General features: G+C 38.2%; 1 protein-coding gene across 1 annotated transcript in view; it reads left to right on the forward strand.

Moving 5' to 3' along the window:
- The window catches only part of LOC117321576 (abnormal spindle-like microcephaly-associated protein homolog), a 57,504-nt gene that overhangs the window by 8,460 nt on the left and 34,450 nt on the right, over nucleotides 1–14,594 (forward strand). Inside the window, 14 exon segments of the mRNA XM_033876037.1 lie at nucleotides 159–395; nucleotides 1,017–1,084; nucleotides 1,386–1,527; nucleotides 1,792–1,922; nucleotides 3,074–3,249; nucleotides 4,296–4,435; nucleotides 5,401–5,486; nucleotides 6,153–6,258; nucleotides 6,525–6,637; nucleotides 6,968–7,166; nucleotides 8,040–8,314; nucleotides 8,885–9,079; nucleotides 10,017–12,104; nucleotides 12,106–14,562. Coding sequence (XP_033731928.1) covers nucleotides 159–395; nucleotides 1,017–1,084; nucleotides 1,386–1,527; nucleotides 1,792–1,922; nucleotides 3,074–3,249; nucleotides 4,296–4,435; nucleotides 5,401–5,486; nucleotides 6,153–6,258; nucleotides 6,525–6,637; nucleotides 6,968–7,166; nucleotides 8,040–8,314; nucleotides 8,885–9,079; nucleotides 10,017–12,104; nucleotides 12,106–14,562 — 6,413 coding nt within the window.

Consider the following 14,594-nt stretch of genomic DNA (forward strand, 5'->3'; position numbering starts at 1 on the left):
TTGTTCATGATTACTGTTTTTAGGTTTTTATAAAAAAAAAAATAGATTAAAATGTTTTTTTTTTAAACAAACACTTGGAAATAATGCACATGAATGAGATTTTGATTTTTAGACAAATTTAGAAAGGAATTCAAGAAAGAATTTATTTCTTACTTCAGTTGATGCAGGAGCTCTGAGTGTAGAAGCAAGCCGGACCAGTGTAAAACTAGCACCAAGTAAAGAGGTTCTGTCTATACGTGCCTACACTGCAAGGCGACGACTCAACCAGCTTCGTCGAAGTGCTTGTAATCTGTTTCAGACAAAGGAGATCATTCATGTGATTCAGAAACTTGAGGCAGAAATTGAAAGTCTTCGACTGGTTGTCCGTAAAGACAAGAAAGTTCATGCAGATCTTGGTATGTACAAGTCTGTTATCTATGAGGTTTTCTTCATGGTAATTTCTTATCACTTTCTAATGGTTAAACTGGTCATTTCCTAATTATTTAAAGAAATATTTTTTTCAAATCTCATGATGTACAACACCATCAATATAAAACTATAAACTGCTACGACAATGTGGTCAATATTGATCAATAAGTTAAATTTACTCTTGAAGTTGTGCACAACTCTTAAATAAAGCAACAGACAGCTGATAATCTAAATCTGGCCTGTGGTAATCTTCCCATGGGAATGAAACAAAAAACAGGACTATGATAAAAACTAAAAAGGTTCTCACTTCTGCATTTCTGAGATGGACTTTTTCTGTCTTACACTTAAACTTGGGATCGGGTACTAGCCCTATTTCTTTAATCAAGCATTCTTTGATCAAGCATGAGAATATCTTGAATTTTGCCAAGAAGAATATTATCCTCTTTTGATATAAATGCAAAACAAAATTTCAGAACCAATACATGTAACCAGATACCTTTTGAAACACACTTTGTATCAACTATATCTCTTGCTGGGATACTCTGGTCCTATCAGAAATCAAAGAAGAGGTGTCAAAATCACATTAAATGTTTACTTGTACTTTGTAGGTATGAAGCAAAACATTCTGGACATGATCCTGTCCTTTAATCCACTGTGGCTGAGAATTGGTCTGGAGGTATATATACATTTTACTGACAGTTGGTAACAAAATACTCACACTGTGTGATGGAAGCTTTGATAGAAGTAACCTTTTGACATATATAGATTAAAGTAAAACAACATACCCTTTCCCATGATCTGAATCAGATGTAACGAAAAGATTAAGGTTTTTAATTTGTTGGCAATGCTTTTATGAATGTATTTTGACCAATTTCAACAATTTTCTTCATATGTATATATTTTGATCAAGCATGAGAATACCTTGAATGTGTTTGCTAGGGGATTGTATCATTTGCCATGTCTTGTTATTCTTGCAGACCGTTTATGGTGAGATGATTCAAATGCAGAACAACAGTGATGTCATCAGTATGTCCAGATTTATTGTCACCCGTCTGCTCAGTAATCCAGATATTGCGTCTCAGTACTGCCACCCGACAGTACCACACCTATATCGTGATGGTAGGTATCGTGAGCTTGTGACATTTAGTTCTTGTAAGTTGTACTGTCTAATACTATCTATAATGTTATTCATTTGTACAAATTATTTGGAGGAAAAATTGTATGATTGTATGAAAGAATAATGATCTTGAGAATATTGTTTTGCTTGGAATTCAGAAAAAGGTAATTAATTTATAAGATGCTAAAAAAAAAAAGGATAGTAGATTGTAAATTTTAATGGTAGGTGATTGGAGAATCATTGTTTGACATATTTCTTATCTGTAGGTTATGCTGAGGCAATTGCCCAACACCTGTTGAAGAAGTTTTTTATGTTGATCTTCTTCCTGGACAAAGCCAAATCTCACAGACTCATCAACCATGACCCCTGTCTCTTCTGTAAAGACTCCGAATACAAGGTCAGTCCTTACCCCAGGGTCATTGTGGCTGACTAGATATTGTCATCATTGGTGTTGTCCATCTGTCAATAATTCTTGTGAAAGCAAATCAAGCATTTCATGAGGGATTTTGATGAAAGTTAGTAGAAATGAAGACAATGGTGTGGAGAGGGTAGATGTGCACAAAGTAAGGTATTTAGAGTTTGACCATTTTTGTGAGGTTTACAGTCTGTGACACTTTGTATCTTTATTGCTATGTAGATTTTGTGGATACCATTTCTTCTATGGGTAGAAGTCATTGTGCATGAAGTAAGCACACAGGCTTAGAATGTGGCACCTGGATAAGGTGTCACTTAATGAACAAAGTCCTTAACCAGTTAATTCAATTCTGCAATTTAATATTAGAAAGCTGTGTTCACAACAACCATGGGCAGGCAGACAGCTTTTGAAATGAAGATTGACTAGGGATATATGTATATATCAACTAGTTACTGTTCTATCTCTCCATCTTGGGTGTTTCCATGTCGAGAGCATATTGCCAAAACCATTAATTTCATAAAATGTTCTATACACGTCAACCAAGTGGTAGAATATTGTTTTTTGCTATGGAGTTGTTTTTATTTTCAATATTCCATGGTTACCATAGAAACAAATAGTCAAAATGTTTTAGGAGCATTTCTCCAAAACTGTTTGAATTAACTTGAATTACTATGAAGCAGTTTTCAGTTTCAGTACCAATTCGGAATACCAAACCAATTTTGTGTCCAGAATGAGCAAAATATTCTCAAAATTAAACTGCCTTATCTGAGCAAACATGACACATGGTCCAGCCATGTCGTAAGCTTCATGTCTCTGAGGCATACATTTTGTGTATATATGCATTTGGTACCTGTACCTGCAAATTTGTATGCAACACAATAATGTATGTTCCTTAATAGATTATCAATTACATTATTAACACATGTATGTATATCTGTCCATTATCTCTAGATCCTGACCGGTTAAATTGAATCCCTCCTCCGAACCGAACCATCTCTAAACTGCCAAATAAAAGAGGTTCCACAGTGGCTGTAGCTAATTTTGATAAGGGTATTGTTTTCATTAAATCTATATATTAACCATGAATTCTTTACAAGTGCTCCGTAAATCTATGTGTCTCTTGTCTGTTTCAGTCAACAAAAGCGATGCTGATCCAATTCTCCCGAAACTACCTGAGTGGTGAAGGAGATGTCACCAAACATCTAGGTTACCTTGGTTACGTAGTCACTCATCAACAGACCTCCATGGATGAGTTTGATTATGCTGTTACCAATCTCGCTACAGACCTTCGTGACGGTGTCAGGCTAACGTAGGTCACACATGATAACAAGGTTAAATGCCCTATAAGGGCTCAGCCAAAATTGATTGCCACTTTTGTTAGACGTTATGGCCCCTTGATTAAATAGAAACGTTTTCTGCCATGTCTGTGAAATAACTGCAACAAATGTTAACAGTTTTTCTTCAATCTATGTAACACTAACAAGGTTGAATGCCTTAAAGGCTCAACCATGCAAGTTGTGGCCCCTTTATTAATGAAAAAAATTGTTTTCTGCTAGCTGTTTCCATGCAATATCTCGCACAAATCATCAAAGTTACTGAGAGTTATCGCCCCTTGAATGATGAAAAACATTGTTATTTTCCATTAAAATTATTTTCCCTAATATTTTCTGAAAATCTTCTTACTTATGAACAGGATTCAATGTATAAAGGGCTCAACTTTTGTGATAGGGTTTGGTAAATGCAGATGAGAAGAGAAATCTTGGAATATCAGTTTACTTTATCCTGTAATACATGTTTAATAAAACATCTAACTTCTATATAAGGCTTTTAATACCTTTTTCATCAAGTCAAATTCAAGCAATACATTATGGCTCAATAGAATATAACATTCTATCAAGCCGTAATGACATGTTTACTCCTAACCTCAAAAATGTTTACCTGCAATGTCAGGAAAGGGGGCAGGGATATGAATTCCATGAATTTGCATGTTGTTTTTAATATGTCAGTGTTTTAAAAAGAAAATATGCTAGCGTCTCACAGCAACATTCTTTATACGTAAATTAATCAAGTTCTACATCCAGATTATATTTTAAATATCACTTTGAATATTTTACTATTGTTTAGTTCCATTTATATTATACATGTTTATCCATATACACAGTATTGAAACAGTTTTTCAATTTGATAGAGTTGTTTTCAAATTGTTTTGCAAATTGGCATATTTTATTTGGTTCTTTTGACTTTTTTCTGATGTCCATATGGAAATTGTAATGTAAGAGTTGGTTTATTGTTGTGATTATTTCTACAAAGAATGAGAGCAACTGTCGGTGAGAGTCTCCTTTTGTTGATTGACAGACGTGTACTGGAGCTGTTAACTAATCACTGGGATTTGTCCAAGACTCTTAGAGCACCAGCCATCAGCCGACTCCAGAAGGTTCACAACATGGAAGTGGTGTTCAAGGCACTGACTGCACAAGGTGTGACCTTCGACAAAGGTGAGTCAGCTCAGGTGTGACCTTTGACAAAGGTGAGTCAGCTCACAAAACAGACATCAGTGGTCACAAGGTGTGACCTTCAATAAAGGTGAGTCAGTTCACAAAACAGACATTAGTGGTCACAAGGTGTGACTTTCAATAAAGGTGAGTCAGTTCACAATACAGACATTAGTGGTCACAAGATGTGACTTTCAATAAAGGTGAGTCAGTTCACAATACAGACATTAGTGGTCACAAGGTGTGACTTTCAATAAAGGTGAGTCAGTTCACAATACAGACATTAGTGGTCACAAGGTGTGACTTTCAATAAAGGTGAGTCAGTTCACAATACAGACATTAGTGGTCACAAGTTGTGACCTTCATCAAAGGTGAATCAGCTCATTATACTTTCCCCCTCTTCCCGCAACCAAGTTAAGTCATTGGCTTACAGTTTTACTTAATACTGGTCACAAAATGCGACATACAAACATTTGTGGTCACAAGGTTACTTGGTCATACAAATATTAAAGGTAACAAAGTTTGACTTGGCTACATACAAACATTGTTTAGCACAATCTATGACCTTTAAGAATGAGTCTCCTGAAAAACTGTTGTTTGGAAGATTTGTTAACAAAAAAATAAATACTGAAATTTCAGATGATAGCAAGGTTTCCTGTCTTAATTTTCTCGTAGCTATTTTTTCCAATTTAGTGCATTTTGAAAGTTACAACTTTGAGACATTTTATTGCTGCATATCTAAATCTTGTTTTGGAGACAACTTTTTTGAAATTAAAAACATATTGCTATAGTAGGACTGGATGGTTTGATCTACAATCAATACCACAATCAGTGGTAGCTTCACAATTTTTCATGTAAACTGCAACATTCTTAATACTTAGTCTAGGACTTAGTAATAAAAGGACATGGTTCTAAAAGAAGATTATTACTCAGCTTATAGGTATACATGTATATTCTCTTCTTTATAGAGAAAAAGATAACCACGAAGGACATTGTGGACGGACACCGTGAGAAGACTCTACATGTGTTGTGGGCACTTATCCTACAGTACCAGGTCAGTTTGTCAAACCGTGTGTTAACCACTGTGTTTACTATCTAATGTTAGCCCTTAGGCCATTCATGATTAATTCCTTATTTCTCAGGCCAATTAAAAGAAAACGATGAAGGAGGAAGGGCTCTTTCTTTATTTCTTCCCCCAATACTGAGAGGCAGGGAAGGATACTGTGTTAAATGATATAAGCGTAAAATGATTGTCAAATCTGACGGCATCTTTTGATTATTCCTCTATTTGTTATTATTTCTCTTTCTACCAACATTGACTGATCAATATATAAAAACACATTTTACACCTAGAGATCACACACGCTATAATATTGGTACACTCATTTCTATTACTAGAGCTAGGTACCGGTGTTTCTAAAACATTTGCCAATTTAATTTTTAATCGAGTCCATAATTGATTATATACTCACCATTTCACCAACAGCCATGTTATAATGTTGTCAAGACAGCAGATTTCTTTTTATTGTTTCACATAACTTAATATGTTATATGTAGACATTATCTACCTTTTTTCTTCTCTTTAATGTTTCTGTTAAATATCCATGACTTCTTTTGCTGCATAAAAAGGCCAGGAGTCTAGTTTTAAATACACATATATGTGGGCACGCCTGAAAAATAATTTTTGATCTGAGTGACAACAATGTCTGCTTGTATACAGGTGGATGTGCTGTTAAATAAGGACCAGTTGAAAGAGGAGATAAATATCCTACAGAGAAGTTTAAGTGTCAGGAATCAACTGGCAGATCTACAGAGATATGAACAAGGTGAGTACAGGGAGGGAGGAGATAAATATCCTACAGACAGGTCCCAGTGTCAGGAACCAACTGGCAGATCTACAGAGATATGAACAAGGTGAGTACAGGGAGGGAGGAGATAAATATCCTACAGACAGGTCTCAGTGTCAGGAATCAACTGGCTGATCTACAGAGATATGAACAAGGTGAGTACATAATGAACCAGTATCACATACAGGCCAAGAATTTCACAACATTTTCAGTATATTGTATATTATGTCTTGGATCTTTTGTAGGTTTGAGTAAGAAACGACGTGAGTCAGCTGAACAAGATTTGCACATGCAGAGTGACAGCCTGTTGTTATTGCTGCGCTGGTGTCGTACCGTGTGTGCCTTCTACCATATCAAGGTTGGTATTTGTTTTACAATTGTTAAAGCTGTGGCAATAACAAAAACAAAATGCGGGTAAGTGCAAGTAACTTTCAAGTGAAAGTATTGTATGATCAAAGTAAAAGTCATGGGAAAAGTTATATAATGTACATCCAACCTTTAATAGTTTGTTATATATAAATTTTATTTGAAAGATTTGATACAATAATGTATGTATTCAAACTATATATTTGTTGTAAATCAATTAGCCATGTATATCCCTGGTTGTATCTGTCTGTTTTGATCTATATATATGTACCATTACACGTCAAATTAAAGTAATAAGCACTTATACTTTTCCTAACTACAGATTGAGAACTTCACAGTGTCGTTTGGGGATGGCCGAGCTATGTGTGCCTTGGTTCACCACTACCATCCTGCCCTCCTTCCTTGGGACTTCATCAACACAAGGACCACTTTGACGTACCAGGAGGACTTAGAGGAGGAGATGTGTAATCGTAATCTTGATCTCAACTCATCCGAAGTGTTTAGTCCAGCTCCATTTCCAGGTACCTCTTACTTATCATTATTGTAAGAATTCACTTTTGACCTGATTCTACAAACTTTTATGTAAGGTCTAAAAACAGGATTGTCAAGATAACTACAGTTTTCATCAAAACTTTTGAAACTGCACTGATGTATTCAACATACACTATAAATGTGCACCTGAACTTATTGATGAAACTGTTTATATGGCATTTATTCCCCTTTGCCTCTGTTTTATAGACAGAATCTTGTCTGGACTAGTCTTTCATCAGTTTTCGTCCAAACTTTTCAAAGCTGTAATCAGCACACATTGTGTACTTGTGTTCACTAGTTTGATCTGCTATATCACTCCTTTTAACTTCATCAGCAAGTGTTTTGGGAGAGTGGCCATGAGAATCAGGTTTGATTGGGAAGTCAGAGGTATTAATCAGCCAAATACAGGCATGAGAATCAGGTTTGATTGGGAAGTCGGGGTATTAATCAGCCAAATACAGGCATGAGAATCGGGTTTGATTGGGGAGTCGGAGGTATTAATCAGCCAAATACAGCCATGAGAATCGGGTTTGATCGGGGAGTCCGAGGTATTAATCAGCCAAACATGATGTTGACAAGTCTTCTGGCACTTAGAATATCTTCTGTTATATGTCCTGTCATCGTCACTTAGAGTATCTTCTGTTATATGTCCTGTCATCGTCACTTAGAATATCTTCTGTTATATGTCCTGTCATCGTCACTTAGAATATCTTCTGTTATATGTCCTGTCATCGTCACTTAGAATATCTTCTGTTATATGTCCTGTCATCGTCACTTAGAATATCTTCTGTTATATGTCCTGTTCTCTAGAGACATGTATTACGTAAGCAATACTCTCACGGTGCTTGTTTCTTTTAACTTAGTGGCTGAAGATCCAGTGCTGTTTGAGGAATTCCTTTCCAATGAGAAGGCAAACTTCAAATTACTGTATGAGAAAGTTTCAGAGTTAGGTGGTATTCCACTGATGCTGCGATCGATGGATATGTCCAACACTATTCCTGATGAGAAAGTAGTGGTCACTTACATGTGCTACTTGTGTGCACGCTTACTGGACATCAGACATGAGTCTCGTGCAGCACGAGTCATCCAGTTGGCATGGCGACGACACTACCTGAGGAGGTCAAAGAAGGACCTACAGGTGAGGCATTCTGGGTATACCTGGGGATCACATTGTAATTCTTGGAAAGTCTACTTAAAAAACTTATTAGTTGAAGGGTTATTTAAGTAGAAGCATTACAACTTGAATAAGATATTGTTAAACTGGATAAGGGGATCTCTTCTATGGCAATAATATCATAAACAAATATTTATACGTATGGGATTTTGATTTTGTGAAATGAATTTTATTGTCAAATAGGATTTACCGTGAAAAAAAAATCCATTTTAGAAATGGAAATTGATTTGAAAATGCTTTATGACATATTGTCCAAAAACCAGTACCAAGTTAGTGTCTAGGGCACCAGTCAGCTGTTTTAGTAGTGATACAAATGAAGCACTCAAGATAACTCTCTCATCATAATGTTACAGTAGTAGTTAGATTACAGAATACACCATCAGCATTATAAAATACAGGTTACTGTAACCACTAAACATACAAATGGATAGAGTTGTTTCTGTTCTTAAAAACAGTCATTAAAAATCACACTGATTAAGATATAACTAACACGTAGTTAAAGCCTGATTGCCATGTTTTGTGTTGTTGATATAGATGAAGCATGATGCGGCTGTCGTCATCCAGAGAGCAGTGAGGAATTTACTGAAAGCCAGACTGGCTGTCAGGAGAGAGGATGGGGCAAAGGTCCTACAGAAATATGTAAGGATGTGGCTTGCTCAAAGGACTGTCAAACAACTCAAAGCTGCAAAAATGGAAAGGCATCGCACAAATGCTGCATGTGTAGTACAGGTAGAGTCATTTAGTGTCTATATGCAGTTATTGTCTTTACTTAACCTTTCTTATAGAACAACGTACAGTATACTTAAAAGGTTATAAGTTCAAGGTGGTCATCGCCTACATAATTAAACATCAGAGGAATGTTAAATCATAAACAGATATATAAATAGTTTTTGCCTCAGCTGTCCATTTTATTCAGTCATTAAGCCATTATTGAAATAAAAAATAAAGTTCAGTACAGGTACAAGAAACAGGTCTTAGGGTAGGGTGTACACTATCACTCTGAGACCTGGTAGAGTGTACACTGTTGGGACCGGGTAGGGTGTACACTGTTGGGACCGGGTAGGGTGTACACTGTTGGGACCGGGTAGGGTGTACACTGTTGGGACCGGGTAGGGTGTACACTGTTGGCACCAGGTAGGGTGTACACTGTTGGGACCGGGTAGGGTGTACACTATCACCCTACATTATCACCCTGGAACTTGGTAGGGTCTATACAATCACACTGGGACCGAGTGAATTTACACTGTCACCCCTGGTAGTGACTACCTTTAATACTTGTTGTAGTATCTACTGTGTCTGCTCCAGCCACTACGTAAAAAAAATCAAAATGTTGTCTCTATTTCAATGTCATGGCATATTAAACCAATCTCATTTAATTTTGATTTTTAACTTTAAAAACTTGTGGTGAAACCTGTAATATTGCTATCCCTGTTAGTGTATTAAAATGGCTAAAAAACTTTGCTAACTTGTGGTGTGTAAAAATACCTTGAAAAATTAGTGGAATACAATTCATTGTGAAAAAAGAAACCTTGTGTTCCATTTATATGGCTTGTTCTTTTTTTGCCATCTGACTCAACTTATAGAAATTGTGGGTAGTAAAGTGTAATGTGATTAAAGTACAAAAAATGAAATACCCAACCACACTCATTAATTTTTCTGATTACAGGCAGCAGTCAGAAAATGGTTAAAGAAGCAGATGGCTGCTAGGAAGACAGCAGCGGTAAGAATTCAGGCCGCTTGGCGATGTCACATGGAGAGGGAAAGCTACAGGAAAATCAAATCTGCCTGTATTATCTTGCAAAAACAAACAAGAATGTTCTTACAAAAATCACGCTTTATTAAGGTCAGGCAAGCTGTGATTTGTATTCAACAACAGTATAGAGCCCACCAATCTATGGAACAACAAAAGAAACAGTACCTACAGATCAGATCCGCAGCCATAGACCTTCAAAGTAGATACCGAGGTCTGGTGCAAAGACAAAAGTTTCTACGACTAAGGGCATCTGCTGTACAAATTCAGGCCCTAGTCAGGATGTGGATAGAAAGAAAAAAGTACTTGTCTCTCCACTTAGCAACAGTTAACTTACAGACACGTTTTCGTGCCAAGGTAAAAACAGCAGTAGTAAGAAAGGAATTCCTTTTGCAGAAAGGTGCTGCTGTCACAATACAAGCTTGCTTCAGAGGTCACATGGCCAGAAGGAACATCAAACATCTTCATGCTACTGCTGCCATCATTCAAAGTCACTTCAAAGGTTTCCGAGAGCACAAGAGATATCTTAAGGTGAAATCAGCTGTCATTTCTCTACAAAGGTGGAAAAGGGCAATAACTCAAGGCAGATTGGCAAGGTCAAAGTTTAATAAGGTCAAGACTTCAGTAATTAAAATTCAATCTGCTTTCAGAGGTCACAGGGCAAGGTCCGAATTTCTGACAAAAAGGTCTGCAGCCATAACCATTCAATCTCACATCAGATGTCATCAGAAAATTATTGCATACAGGAAATTGAAGGATGCTGTGATAATCATACAGAGAAGATTGAGGGCAAGCAGGGAAGGAGAGAAAGTGAGAAGAGAGTTTTTGGTACAGAAAGGTGCTGCTATGACAGTACAAGCTTTCTATAGAGGTTACAAGGTCAGACAGCAGATCAAACATCTACACTCTGCAGCCACTAAGATTGAAGCAGCAGTGAAGGGACACCTAGAGAGAAAAAGGTTCCTCAGATTGAGGAATTCAGCACTGGTAATTCAGCGTAAATTTACTGCAAACTTAAAAGGAAGCAGAGTAAGAAAAGATTTCCTGATAAAGAAAGGTGCTGCTTTGACCATTCAGGCATACTTTAGAGGTCACATGGCCAGAAGGAACATCAAACATCTTCATGCTGCCGCTGCCATCATTCAAAGTCACTTTAAAGGTTTCCGAGAGCACAAGAGATATCTTAAGGTGAAATCAGCTGTCATTTTTCTACAAAGGTGGAAAAGGGCAATAACTCAAGGCAAATTGGCAAGGTCAAAGTTTAATAAGGTCAAGACTTCAGTAATTAAAATTCAATCTGCTTTCAGAGGTCACAGGGCAAGGTCCGAATTTCTGACAAAAAGGTCTGCAGCCATAACTATTCAATCTCACATCAGATGTCATCAGAAAATTATTGCATACAGGAAATTGAAGGATGCTGTGATAATCATACAGAGAAGATTGAGGGCAAGCAGGGAAGGAGAGAAAGTGAGAAGAGAGTTTTTGGTACAGAAAGGTGCTGCTATGACAGTACAAGCTTTCTATAGAGGTTACAAGGTCAGACAGCAGATCAAACATCTACACTCTGCAGCCACTAAGATTAAAGCAGCAGTGAAGGGACACCTAGAGAGAAAAAAGTTCCTCAGATTGAGGAATTCAGCACTGGTAATTCAGCGTAAATTTACTGCAAACTTAGAAGGAAGCAGAGTAAGAAAAGATTTCCTGATAAAGAAAGGTGCTGCTTTGACCATTCAGGCATACTTTAGAGGTCACATGGCCAGAAGGAACATCAAACATCTTCATGCTGCAGCTGCCATCATTCAAAGTCACTTTAAAGGTTTCCGAGAGCACAAGAGATATCTTAAGGTGAAATCAGCTGTCATTTCTCTACAAAGGTGGAAAAGGGCAATAGCTCAAGGCAAATTGGCAAGGTCAGAGTTTAATTACGTCAAGACTTCAGTAATTAAAATTCAATCTGCTTTCAGAGGTCACAGGGCAAAGGTCCGAATTTCTGACAAAAAGGTCTGCAGCCATAACTATTCAATCTCACATCAGATGTCATCAGAAAATTATTGCATACAGGAAATTGAAGGATGCTGTGATAATCATACAGAGAAGATTGAGGGCAAGCAGGGAAGGAGAGAAAGTGAGAAGAGAGTTTTTGGTACAAAAAGGTGCTGCTATGACAGTACAAGCTTTCTATAGAGGTTACAAGGTCAGACAGCAGATCAAGCATCTACACTCTGCAGCCACTAAGATTGGAGCAGCAGTGAAGGGACACCTAGAGAGAAAAAGGTTCCTCAGATTGAGGAATTCAGCACTGGTAATTCAGCGTAAATTTACTGCAAACTTAGAAGGAAGCAGAGTAAAAAGAGATTTCCTGATAAAGAAAGGTGCTGCTTTGACCATTCAGGCATACTTTAGAGGTTACATTGTTCGACAAGAAGTAACGGCACAACACTTAGCAGCAAGAAAGATACAAGCTAAGGTTAAGGGCTATCTTCAAAGAAAAAAGTTCCTCAGATTAAAAGGTGCAACTATAGTTATTCAGCAGAGACTTTCAACACTCTTCCTGGGACGGCACCTCAGGCATGAATTCCTGGTTAGGAAGGGAGCAGCTATGACAGTGCAGGCAGCATTCAGAGGGTACGTAGTTCGTAAGGCAATGGCAAGGTATAACAGAGCAGCTGTAGTTATCCAGAGTCAGTACAGATCTCACACAGCCACTGTCTTGTACAATCGACAGAGAATAGCATGTATCTGTATACAGCAATGGTACAAGAACCTCCTATTCACCCGACGTATCAAGGCAGACTATCTGTGTAGGAGAGCTGCAGCAGTCACTATCCAATCTTGGTACAGATGCCACACAGCTGTAAAAACCCTAAAAAGGAACAAATGTCGTGTGGTCAGGTCGCAGGCGGTTGTCCGAGGTTTCTTGCAGAGAAGGCGTTTCCTCAAGCTAAGACATGCAACTTTAGTCATCCAACACAGGCTTGTTGCCAGGAGACAGTGCATCAGCACGCGAAGAGCATTCCTTATCCAGAAAGGTGCTGCCATGACAATACAGGCAGCTCTACGTGGGTACCTGGTGCGACAAGATATACGGAGGAAGCATGTGGCTGCTGTGGTCATACAGAGTGTTTATCGAACTCACCAGGCTGTGTCGTCCTACAATAAACAGCGTCGGGCAGTGACTTCCATTCAGTCATGGTACAGAAACTGCCTCTACACTAGAAGTGTACGCTCAGATTATCTCCACAAAAAGCATGCTGCTGTGATCATTCAGAAACATTACTTATCTTTCCTGGCTCGACGGTCTTACCTCAGAGATCTTTCCAATATCATACTTATCCAGGCCCTGGTTCGTGGTATGTTACAGAGGATGGCATACAGACGACTTCAGTTGGCTGTCCTTGTCTGTCAGACTCGATATCGTGCCATGCTTGTAAGTCATCAACAACAATGTTGGTATGACAGCCTCCGATCAGCAGCCATTGTTCTCCAGTCAGCCTGGAGACGGCGCACAGTCCAGATCATGTACAACAAAACCAGGCAGACAGCCATCTTTTTGCAGTCACAAGTCAGAATGGTTCAAAATCGAAAGCAGTTCTGTCAGTTGAAAGCAGCCACTATGCAGTGTCAAAGACTAGTACGTGCAAAGCGTCAAATGCAACAATGTCGCAGAGATTATCTGATAACATTAGGTGCAGTCATTACCATTCAAGCTCACATGAAGTCTTACTTGGTGCAAAAACAAAACCGTGCAACCTACAAGTCTGTGATCTGTGTTCAGGCACATGTACGAAGATTCATTGCACAGAGACAATACAAGAAAACATACAACACTATTGTTACTGTACAGAAGCGTGTCAGGGACAATATAGCAGCAAAGAGACAACGAAGCTTATTCCTTGCCCAACGTCAAGCAGCCTTAAGAATTCAGAAAGTCTTCAGGAGAGCACAAACCAGAAGATATATGCAGCAAGTGCAGTCTGCCATCATGATCCAGAAGACGTTTCGAATGTTTATTGTAAGGAAGCATTTCATGAGGCAGCGAAATGCTGCTATAGTGTTGCAGTCCCATCACAGAGCATTTCTTGTACGTAAGGAGACAACACATCACAAGCTTGCACTTAAGTGCATCCAGAGGGCAATCAAGATGTTTCTGTTCAGACAGAGGCTTCATCATTGGATGCATAGAAGAAATGAGGCTGCAACACGGATTCAGTGTTGTTACCGTGGTTACCTAGCCCGCCGTTGTGTAATGAGAACAAAAGCAGCCATTGTTATACAGTCAATGTACAGGATGTATGCACAGAGAAAAATGTATTGTCATATCATTAAGAGTATGGTACTCCTCCAGAGTGGGTTACGGGGAACCCTAGCCAGACGCAGAGTACAACATATCCGCACACAGCACCGTGCTGCCACCTGTATACAACTAGCCTACAGATCTTTCAGGAAAAGACAAACAGAACAGGTATGTTGTTTGGCTAGTCAATACCTCTAATC

This window comes from Pecten maximus, chromosome 2 (genome assembly GCF_902652985.1).
Source record: "Pecten maximus chromosome 2, xPecMax1.1, whole genome shotgun sequence".
NCBI classification, from domain to species: Eukaryota; Metazoa; Mollusca; class Bivalvia; order Pectinida; family Pectinidae; genus Pecten; species Pecten maximus.